Source organism: Taurulus bubalis, assembly GCF_910589615.1.
Source record: "Taurulus bubalis genome assembly, chromosome: 14".
Lineage (NCBI taxonomy): Eukaryota > Metazoa > Chordata > Actinopteri > Perciformes > Cottidae > Taurulus > Taurulus bubalis.
In genome coordinates this window covers 18,871,684-18,882,910 of record NC_136602.1, presented here as the reverse complement: position 1 = coordinate 18,882,910, position 11,227 = coordinate 18,871,684, and the positions used below count along the sequence as shown (strand labels likewise).

The 11,227-nt window shown below is 40.9% G+C and overlaps 1 protein-coding gene across 1 annotated transcript; it reads right to left on the bottom strand.

Annotated features, from left to right (window-relative positions):
• Window positions 1–7,805: 7,805 nt before the first annotated feature.
• LOC306746821 (hyaluronan-binding protein 2-like) lies at window positions 7,806–10,694 on the bottom strand (the record flags this gene model as incomplete). Its single annotated transcript, XM_079229802.1, has 11 exons — window positions 7,806–7,973; window positions 8,057–8,202; window positions 8,299–8,433; window positions 8,717–8,859; window positions 8,952–9,372; window positions 9,463–9,560; window positions 9,644–9,815; window positions 9,912–10,022; window positions 10,126–10,242; window positions 10,343–10,453; window positions 10,589–10,694. 11 exons carry the CDS (start codon window positions 10,692–10,694, stop codon window positions 7,806–7,808), a joined length of 1,728 nt encoding a protein of 575 aa, XP_079085928.1.
• Window positions 10,695–11,227: the final 533 nt, after the last annotated feature.

The following is an 11,227-nucleotide window of genomic DNA, read 5'->3' as shown; positions in this document are numbered from 1 at the left end:
TCCAATGTTAACATGCTTTATGAGAGGCATGGCTGGAAGACTTCTGCATGCCAATATGAACTCATAGTCAGAGCGCCACCTACTGGGAAACTATGGCAATTTGAACTAGAAATGAAGGACAAAAATGAAATTGTCCGACTTCTGGTACGGTTTAGAGCATGGTCCCAAGAGAGTTATTTTTAAGTTTATATGTGGTACATACGCCTATCAAATATTGTATATCTATGTTGAACGTACTGCGAGGGCTGCTTTGTTGAATTTAGTTGAATTTACCCCTAAGAAGTTAATGGCTCCTTTTCTTTTGAACACAATGAGATACAAACAAGCTTTTGATATATTTTTATGAAATTGAACCTTTAATTATCCACAGAGAATTTTGTAAAAATCGAAGCCAGCGTTTAGGAAGATTTGAGGAAAAAATTGTTTTTATCAAAATTCAAAATGGTGGAAATTCTAAGTAGGCGGACTATAGTGCGACCACGTACTTTTTTGTAGGGCAGACACAACCGGACATGTGTGCCAAATTTCAGGTCAATTGGTGATAGGGGGCAAAAACTGTGGGCTTTCACAACTCACAGGTTGTCAAAAAAAACACGTTTTTTTAGGGGGCGCTATCTGACTTCCTGTACGGTTTAGAGCATGGTCCCAAGAGAGTTATTTCTAAGTTTACATGTGTTACATATTCCTAGCAAGTTTCATACATGTAGGTCAACCGTAGCGCTGGGGCTGATTAATTGAATATTTGTAGGGGGCGCTATCGAGCCGAAGTTCCAGTTTTGAGTCATTCAAGTCATATCAGGCAACTACATCTTTGCCTTTAAATGTGTGTGCCAAGTTTAGTTACGTTTCGAGCATGCTTAGTCCCTCAAAAGTGACTTTGTTGTTGACCGCGAAGGATGGGGCGCCACGGCAACAGCGTTACACAAAAAATCAAAAGCTTTAGGGGCTGACATCATGAAAGTCTTATGTTTGTCTAGAAGTAATTGGAAGTTGATCTGATTGACCGACTAAGAGAAGCAAGCCAAAGTATAGAAATATTTACTTCATGTTGCCATTAGGTGGCGCTATGACTCTAATTAAAAATTAGACTGCACATGTCTTCAGGCCTGGAGGCTGATCAAACATGTGAAACCTGGAAAGGATCTTATCATGTGGAGTCGAGTTACATCGGTTTATTCGGTCATGGCGAAGGATCGAACTTCTGCGATGGACCGACGCTACGCCGTTCAACGGATCCTTACAATCTTCAAGGTGATGCATTATCAATGTCTTAAGTCTCTTCCGACGCATTTTGAGAGGGATCTGAATAATCTGTGAGGAGCACGGTGTACAAGTAGAAAACATGTAACTTCCTGTTGCCTCTAGGTGGCGCTAGAGGCGTAGGTACGCCTTCGACCTGACGGAGAACCATAAACTAGGCTTTAGTGGTCGTACAGACCACCTCCGCAAACGTCTTCTCTGTCGCCTGCGCTTCAACATTTGCAATATAAGCATTTGCTCTTCAATATTGATGAGCTCCAACTTTAATGCAGCCGCTCCAACTTGGTCGCCATTGTTTACTGTGACCGGAATTCGGCTATAACCTCTGAAACCACACAGCCGCCCCCCCTGGCGGCATGGCAGTTAATTGCAGAGCAACGCGGTCCCTCGACGCAGAACTTCGAATGCTCAACGTGACGTGACGGAGAACCATAAACTAGGCTTTACTGATGTCACCTTGTAAGTGGTTGAGTGTGAGAGGCTGTGAGGGCTTGAACTGGAGTAAATATGAATGGGACAGCACTTTCACGTGACCATGACTAGATCAAAAAATTGTGGGTATTTATTCATTCCCTGATTTGAACGTCTTCCAGGCTTCTTCCAGACATTTTGTGTGTGAAACTAACCAATGAACAAGGCCTGAGATCAAGTCCAGAACCGACTATGAAGAAATGTTCACATCTGAGACTGAGGATGCAGAAAATAGCATCAACGTTGTAATACTGAATTATAATAGCATTAACATTGTAACACAGTATTTTAATAGCATTAACATTGTAACCAGAATTTTAATAGCATTAACATTGTAACAGAATTTAAAAAGCATCAACATCGTAACAGAATTAAAATAGCATCAACATTGTAACAGAATTAAAATATAATCAATGAGAGTAGTGGGCTGTAGCTATGCTAGCTAGTAACATGAACTCCTCCTCCTCCACCAACTTGTTACTGTCCACTGGTAAATGTTGAGGCATCATTGTCTCTTTGTCCAAGGTGAAGGACAGTTTAATCTGCTCCAGACTGAGGGATCCTCCTGAAAAGCGTTGAGCTCGGCCCAGAGGTTCTTTGAAATGGAGTGCACGTTTAGCACAGCCTGATGTATTTCATCAATGGGGTGCTCAGGGTCCGCAGGTAGCAGTTCCTCTTGAGTCAACATCTTTTCAGGGGCATCGATCATGGACTGAGGTTGGTCATAACTCAGCTTCATGCAGGAGCAGATTACTAAGCGGCCAAACCACTCATTCAGGACCTTCCCCTCAGGTGTGATTGCCCAAGTGACAGAGAAAGTGAGTCTGTCAGTGAGACTGCACAGCAACCTCGGCAACATGGGGATCACCTTTTGCACCATATACACAGTTGTTGCTCTTCTGGCTGCCCCGCCAAATTATGTTACACACTGAATGATGTGAGTCTCCATTCAGAATTTTCCAGATTTATTTATTGTGCTTGTCTCTCCTGTAAACAAAACAAGACAGTTCCAAATCAATATCTTCTATGTATCTGGACTGTCACTCTTTGGCTTGTCTAACTTGTTTGTTTAAGAAAAAACATGTAACATGAACTGTGAACATGCAACCTGAAAATATACAGTCTAACACAGTACTGTTTATAACTGTCACAAGACTGGCGCGAAACCGCTAGCGCGCGAATAGCATCCATAGCTAATGATGCTAGCCTCAGCTGTCTCCCGTTTCAGCAATAAAACACTTACTATGGATTATGCTATTTTGGGCTATATTAAGTAATGGCAGTTGAACCTTAACTTTAAAGCATGTGACTCGTGTAAAATCAGTGAGGTTCCCTTCACCAGAACACCCAGACACGTCACAGACAGCCAACGTTAACGTTGCCTTACCATTTATTAAAAACGATTTACAACACAAATCAATAAATTATATTAAAATGAAAACAACTGCTATAAAAAAGACAAACAAATGAACAATATAACTAACTATTTACAACACAAATCAATCAATTCTATTAAAATGAAAACTGCTATTAAAAAAGACAAACATGTAATTAATTCTTGGTCTTGGTCTTCTAGTTCCAAATCTGACCAAAAACCCACCAACGTATTTCAAATGCTGAAAGACTTTCATGTTGTAGACACTGGTTGACCTGGTGAACGCGTGTCTGATTCTTCCCAGGCAGCTTTGAACAGAGCCTCCTGGCGTTCTGCTTTCTGATCATCTCGGCCAGTTGTCCGAGAACTGGGCACCGATAATGACAGTGCACACGTTTGTTGCATAGACTGCCAGTCTAAAAGTATAAATATGAATTAAAATGAATGATTATTTTACCACTCCTTGCTGTGAGGCCGATGTGGTTGATGGTGTTGGACAGGCTGTAGCATCCACCACTCTGAAAAGAAAGTCAGTAAATCAGAGTTTTGCACACATAGCTTTTGTTTGCTATCAGGTCATTTAGTTTTTCTTTATCTGGTTGGATGACACCACCATATCTCTGAGGGTAACGACTGGGTCATGTACCTTCCTAAGCTGGAAGGATGGATTAAACGTGAAGCGCTTCAGGTGCAAGACAGAGAGAAATAAATATTAGCACAAGGTGTCCCTGGCACGACAGAAGTTATAGAGCACAGTTACGCAGGCGTGGGCCCAACACACTCATGATTTCGGGGAACAGATAAACGGTTAATGCGCATCGTACTTGGTCATATAAAAGGGATCCACAGTCACGTTGTACTCTGGTTAGAGAAAATAATATACAGTGGGTCATGTTAGTGATAAATGGATGTCAGACTGAGGAAATAATTGAAACATGTGAAGACACATCAAAACCTAATGTTCTAAAAACAAGATAGGATTTGTTGTGAAATGTATTATTAAGTCTCTTGAAAATTATTATTACATCCAACATCTGAAATACATTTCTCAACACACGCTAATATGGATTTCTAGAAACTGTGGTGTGAATTTCAAGAAACAGATAGGACACGGAACCTTCTGATGAACCGTTTGAATATTAGCAACTGTCCCAACCCAATGTAAATGTAGGCATTTCACAATGCAACGCAACAACATTAAGTACCGTACCTCTTCAACAGAGTCTGCGTATCCCGGTGTACAGTGGGGGATGTCACAGAAACTATCTGGTCCTCACTTTGACATACCTAAGATAATAATCAAAGTTGGTTTATTTCATTATAAAATAAACCAACCATAAACCATAAAATTAAATATGACTTATTTTCTTGATACAAGGCTTTTTTTACTTTCTTGAAATTCCTTTTTTGCAGTGTGGCCCTCGGGTAACGTATGCTAAAAGCTTTAGAGCCGGTGTTCGTGTTCGGTTTGTCCTTGCTGTGCTACTGTAGAAACATGACGGAACGCGTATCTTTTTTGCCTTCAGCGCTGCAGAGAGACACAGCCGTTATCATGAACAACTTTGCACAGGTGCCATACGTAACACAGACATTTTATTTTTTAAACACCCACAGAACGCAGGCGGTTTCCCTTTCTGTGGAAAAAAAACTGCTATTAAAAACATAATAAATTAAACATGTAATTAATTCTTGGTCTTCCAGTATTCTAGTTCCAAATCTGACCACAAACCCACCGACGTATTTAAAATAATGAAAGACTTTCATGTTGTAGACACTGGCCGACCTGGTGAATATGTATCTGATTCCTTTCAGGCACTCTGTTTATTGTTTAATGTTTAATGTTATGCACCACTGGCCATGACAAATTCTTTGTATGTGAAAACATACATGGCAATAAATGGTTCTGATTCTTCAAAATAAATATTAGCACAAGGTGTTAGAGAAAAATATGGGGTTTCCATTGGTATTTGGATGTTAAATACTTTATAATCCCTCCCTTGGGTCAGTGGAGCCCAGTTTGTTGGGCTAACCAGTATCACCACTGAGCACTGGGGTCAGGAGTTTGGTCATTTGTTTATGGGTGTGATGTCAGGGTTAGAAATGACGAGCGCTGGCCCGAAGTGGTGGCACCGCAGTCACAGTTGAACTCCAACTCTTTCTCCTGCAGAACAGCATATAACAAACATGGTGTATATACACATATATGATACATACGCGTATACAGTACATATATCCTCACAAGTATATATTAATTTGTATACTACTGCCAGCAGGTACATTTAAATAAATATAATCTGATTGATTTGGGTGATGAGGCACTTAAAATTAGCCGATACATTTCCCAAACATTTACGCATTTAACTTGTCTGCTATTTCGCGATGCTTATGTGACTCTAGCCCGACCAGCGGAGGCGGCGTTATGCTGTGTTCACAACAGGAAGTGTTGCGAATATTCGCTACGCTTTGGATGTGAACGCACCATTAGACTTTGCCATGATTATGGTCTTAAATTCATCATATGTAGTAGTCATGATCATCTCCTGCTCCTCCACGTTGAAAAGAGACGCTCTTTCTCTGATCTTATTTGCCATTGTAGCGTTTGAAAATCATCAAATCTGTGTTAGACTCCTCCCCCTTTTGAAGAGGATGTGCACACGCAATTATCCAGATGACTGACGTCTGGTTCAAATGAACGAGACTGTTTGAGGGCGGATCCACTACAACTACAAAACATAGTTTGACACTGAAAATCCATGAAAAGATATGAGGAAGACATGATAAACTGAGAAAATTAGATGATTGAATTAAGAGGTTTCATAATGATTGAGGCTAAATATTTTAGGTCCATTGCTTATTTTTGATCAATATGTGATTCCCCACAATACACCCTTCCCTTTGATGGAAAGACATTTTCCTTCAAATTCTTGAAACTATACAGACAGTTTGCTTCTGATGATTCAAAACTCAGAAAACAATTGTGACCCATTTGCCAACTCAATCCAGGTGGAGGCGCTGTAGGACAAACACACAACTGGTTTATGAACTATGGGAACTAGAATATATAGAAGCAGTGATGAAGCTGCTGCAACATAGGAAGACATTGTTGTTGTCTCAGTTGTTTGTCGAACAGAAGAAAGAGTGTAAAAAGACTGGGTCCCACTGTGTTGCTCAGGCTGCACTACAGCAACTATTCACAGGCGCGATCCCACTACTGAGCGGCACGGGAGATTTGACCTGCTCCGTGTCCGACCTGGGTCGGTGCACCCCTCCTTAGACGACCTGGTGGTCCCGGGCTCCCCCAGGAGCACCATATCGATGCCGAACTTAGTGCGGACACCCGATCGGCATAGTGCACTGCAGTGCAGAGATCCTGAGCTCAGGCGATCCACCGGCCTCAGCCTCCCGGTAACTTGGATTACAGGCGCGCGCCACCGCACCCGGCTGGTAACATATTCCTTTGGGCTTTTACAAATGTGACGTCATCAAGGAGATCAAGCGGCAAAACACAACCCGCAGCTGTCATGTGGAAGTCTGATCAACATTTGTACAATTTACCTCAGACCTTAAGCCTTGCGCTCTCAATTGCTGCTAATAATGAGACAAGTATGTTCCTTATCTCAGCTCTATAGCAATATATTCTCTTAATCACAGAAGTATTAAAGTCCTTGATTATATATAAATGAATAAAGTATTTGTATCCTGATGATTTCAAGGAGGAACTTATCTATGGCCATCTGAAACCTCAGAGAAAGACCAGAGGCCAAGGACGCACTCAGTCTGGTAAATGTAACCTTTTAGATAGCATACAAATAATTAACTGTGTCATAATAATCTGCCTCTGAAGAATTTAAGCTTCCTTTATGTATACATTTACACCTTTTTCTCCTCACAAAGTCATCAACATGAAACTACATCATCTGGAGAACTGGACGGTGATGCTGAACTTCATCCACCAGAAAGAGCTCTTCCTTCTCCCACAATTCTTTGCACTCGAGTTACTTGTATTAGTGTAATGCATAACTATATGAGATTGTTCAATGTCTGTCCATATTTTTTTCGTACATTGTTGATTTTAAATGCATGTTATATATGATTAAATTTGATGGCTGCCAAATTTAGGCCCAATCTGGCATTTTAGACACAAGTTCAGATGTGATATTGTTGTGATCTTATAATGCTGATGTTTAATAAATAGATATATATATATATTTATAGATACATATATAAATATATTTGTTTGTCTCTGCTAGTCATGTAATCGTTTCTATGTTAACTTTTCATGTTATTTCATCAAGTGGTATCGGGTGCAACCTCAAACAACACCTTTGTTCTTTGGTGAAGTCACCTATAGGACATTTTCATTGACATTTGTGTGCTTGTTTATTGAAAGGCATATTCATGAAAAAAATTGTAAATAAACATTCCAACACTAGGAGTCTCATTATCCTGATCCTGACCCGGGTGAGGACACACAGGGAAGACATGAGGCACAGAACAGTCAGTTTGGTCAGTTCAACAACACATTAATCTTCAATTACAATGCACATTTTTCCAAATTATTTAAGAAGGCAGTATTTAGCATTTGGTTTTTAAATTATGTTGTACTGAAAAGCTAAATACCAGGTACAACTGCACAAAACCCAAATGCTGAATCATGACGAGTAAGACTTGCTCCACCGGCGGGATGCTGCCTAGTTGTTTATGGAGATGCTGCTTGAGTCTTTGACTTGATCCAGTCCAGGAAGTGAGTGACCCGTGTGTAGACCCCAGGCTTGTTCTTCCTTCCACATTGGTCCCCCCAACTCACCAGACCATAAATAACTTTGGCATTGTTCTGGTCACAAGTCAGTGGTCCTCCAGAGTCACCCTGAAAACACAGATAGCAAATGCACACAATTTAAGACGTGCAGGTTTTTTGAATGATAGCATGCATATTTCCTGTATACAAACCTGACAGGAGTCCACCCCTCCCTGCAGGTGGCCAGCACAGAACATAGAATTATCCAACACTCTGCCATAAACTTGGGGTTCAGAGCACTTTTCCTGGCTGATCAGCAAGACATTGGCTTCCAGCAGGTGGTTGGAGCCATATTGAGCTGCAGAGAGAAGGTGGAAAAAAGTTAGTTTTAACAAAAAAGTTGTATTACAGAAAGTTATCTCTAATTTCAGTGGTTATGCAAATGTAGCCTTACAGTCCTCAGTGGCACCCCATCCAGAAATTGTACACTCCATCCCATCAGGCAGCTGGGCATCGGGCAGACAGGCTGTCTTCACAAACTGGGTCTCATTGGCACAAACTCCATCAGTGCCTTTCAGCCTCAATAAGGCTTTGAGAATGTAGTTTGGATAAAAGTCACACAAAAATTAAATGATAAAGTACTTCACCTCTTGTATTTTTACATCACAATCTCATTACTTTTTAAAAATCAAATAAAAAATGTACTTCATGGACTATGAATGCAGTACATCACATCTTCTTCTTCTTATCAATACAAATGGTGCTATTTTACTCTCACATCCCATCCTCAGTTAACTAAAAATGCTGAAAGGGTTCTAATATTGTATCATCATTGCTTATTTCATAATAAATGAGAGAGACAGATGGATCACCTATGTCGTTGTAAACAGCTGCAAGGCTCTCTCTGTAGTTCTCATGTCGAATAGCCTCCTCAACTTTTAAGGTTTGCTCTGTTGTTTCGTCCATGTTCAGCGACAGACCTCCCACAACCACCTGCATGTCCTTCATTTGTTCACTGTGCAAACAACACAGGATTCCATAAACATTAACACAAAATGTGAAAGCTATTCTATAATAATACAAATGTAGATAGCTAGTAGTGCTTACATGCAGTGTCCAGCTGTCAGCACCCAGCAGCTCTCGATGAGTACTCCTCCACACGTGTGTCTGAATTGGCTGTTGGAGTTCTTCGGTCTCACTTGCAGGGACACCTGCCAGGGTGCGGCCCCGGGGGAGACCTTCAAACCCCCAAAAATTCGGGTAACAGTCTTTTTTGGCTGAGGCTGCCCACAGGTGGCGAACTGTTGCAGTGGAGCGGTGGTAGTGGGAGTACCTACAGCCGGTGTGGGAGAAGGTTGTGGATCCTCGGTGGGCTTCACAGTCGTCAAGGGTTTGCAAGCTGTCGGTTTGGCGGTCGCTGGGGGTGGAGATGTGGTAGGTTGGCGCGAGGGAGCAGTGGTTTGAGGTGTGGCAGGCGAGGGATCAGTGGGATTAGCGCCTGTAGGGTCAATTTCAGTTGGCACCACACCTGAAAACACATGCACAAGAAGATAAGAGAAGATAACAATTGGTTTTGTTGACTCTTCATCATAAAGTTGCCTGATGCTGTGCAGCTGACCTGTTGGTGTAAGACACTCTGTGACATCACAGTAGTCCCATGACAACCTGCTGCCTTGTCTGAAGAAACACCAGGGCATATCGTCTCCGTCTGGGTTTCTGTGTCATAGAGAATGTGTGAGTGAGCATCCTCTTGTAGGTTTCCGTTGCTATTTGAATGCACTTATGTATTTTCTCCTGACCTGCAGAAGTTGTGAGGGCCGAGTCCGTCTTTGTCCTCAAAGGAGTTGAAGGGATCAGCTCCGTTCTCCAGGATGAAGTGAGAGTTCCAGTAGAGGCATTCCTGGCCGTCATCAGTTTCACTCACATTGCCGCGGTATGACTCTCCGTCATCCACATAGCAGTCATTCGGGCCTAAGAAATGTACCTCACTCAGTCAGTATATGAGTTGTGATGATGCATATGTTGGACTGGGAAAAGGACAACAATAATGTAGGGCGAAGAATTTACCAACGTGGCAGAAACGTCCTCTGTACCCCGTCGGGCACATGCAGTCAAAGTCATTGCCGTCCTTAATGCATGTTCCACCATTCTTACATGGATTGGGCTCACAGAGTGATACTTTGGAGAAAAATGGTTAACAGTGAAAGCTTGCTTTTGCGATCTGAATAAATTTGTGGAAAAGAGGTATTCAATGTTATTTGGAGAAATAAATACTCCTTACAGTGTGTGCAGCGTGGAGGCTGGAAGGGCTCCTTGCATTTGCACTCATAGAACGGGGGAGTGGAAGTCAGCACACATTCACCACGCCCGCATCGACCTTTTCTACAGTGTTTGGGACCTGAGGTGACGACGCGGTAGTTTTCATTAATTTTTGCTCATTGTACATATATGACCAGTCTGACAACCACAACAAGATAAAAAATAAGGATTCTTCAAACCTCTCTGGCATTTCTTTCCCTTGAAAGGTTTGGGACAGTCACATTCAAACCTCCTCTTGCCTTTCTGCTCACAAACTCCATTGTTGCGGCAAGGGTTTGGGTCGCATAGGCCTGAGAAATGAGAGAAGTGAAGAGGGGAACGTGAGCTTTAGATTAGAGCTTTCCAATGGAATGCAAACGTTTATGAGAAAACAGGTGATATTACACAGACATGTGTACATAGTTTGACAGTGTTCACTCGCTCACCTTCTGGCTCTTGAAGTTCGAAAACCCATTCTGAATTACCTTGGTCATCATCATCATCATCATCATTAGCTTTCTCCAGGATCCCAAAGAACAAGTCTGAAATCATAATTTCCCTTAATGATATATATATATATATATATATATATATATATATATATATATATATATATATATATATATATATATACATATATATATATATATATATATATACATATATATATATATATATATATATGTATATATATATATATATATATATATATATATATATATATATATATATATATATAGCATTATTGTCTCCCTCTTGCTCTTTCCTTTTACAACTAAATGTCAAATATTGATCTGTGTATGAAATATTTTAAAATGAATAAAAAGTAGCACTTACCTCTCAATATTTCCTCAACCCTTCCTTTCTTTTTGTGGTGTTTATGGCCAGGTCCATGACCCTCACGATCACGATCAGGATGGTGTTTGTGTTTGTGCTTTTTACGTTTCAGCTGAATAATAATTTGATGACACCACATAAGAGTCATAATAATAAAAGATAATGTAAAGTTGCAAATGTAGTACATTTGGGGTTTTAAACAGAAACAAGGACAACAAGCTCTACTGAAGTTTTATCTCAGCAAAATG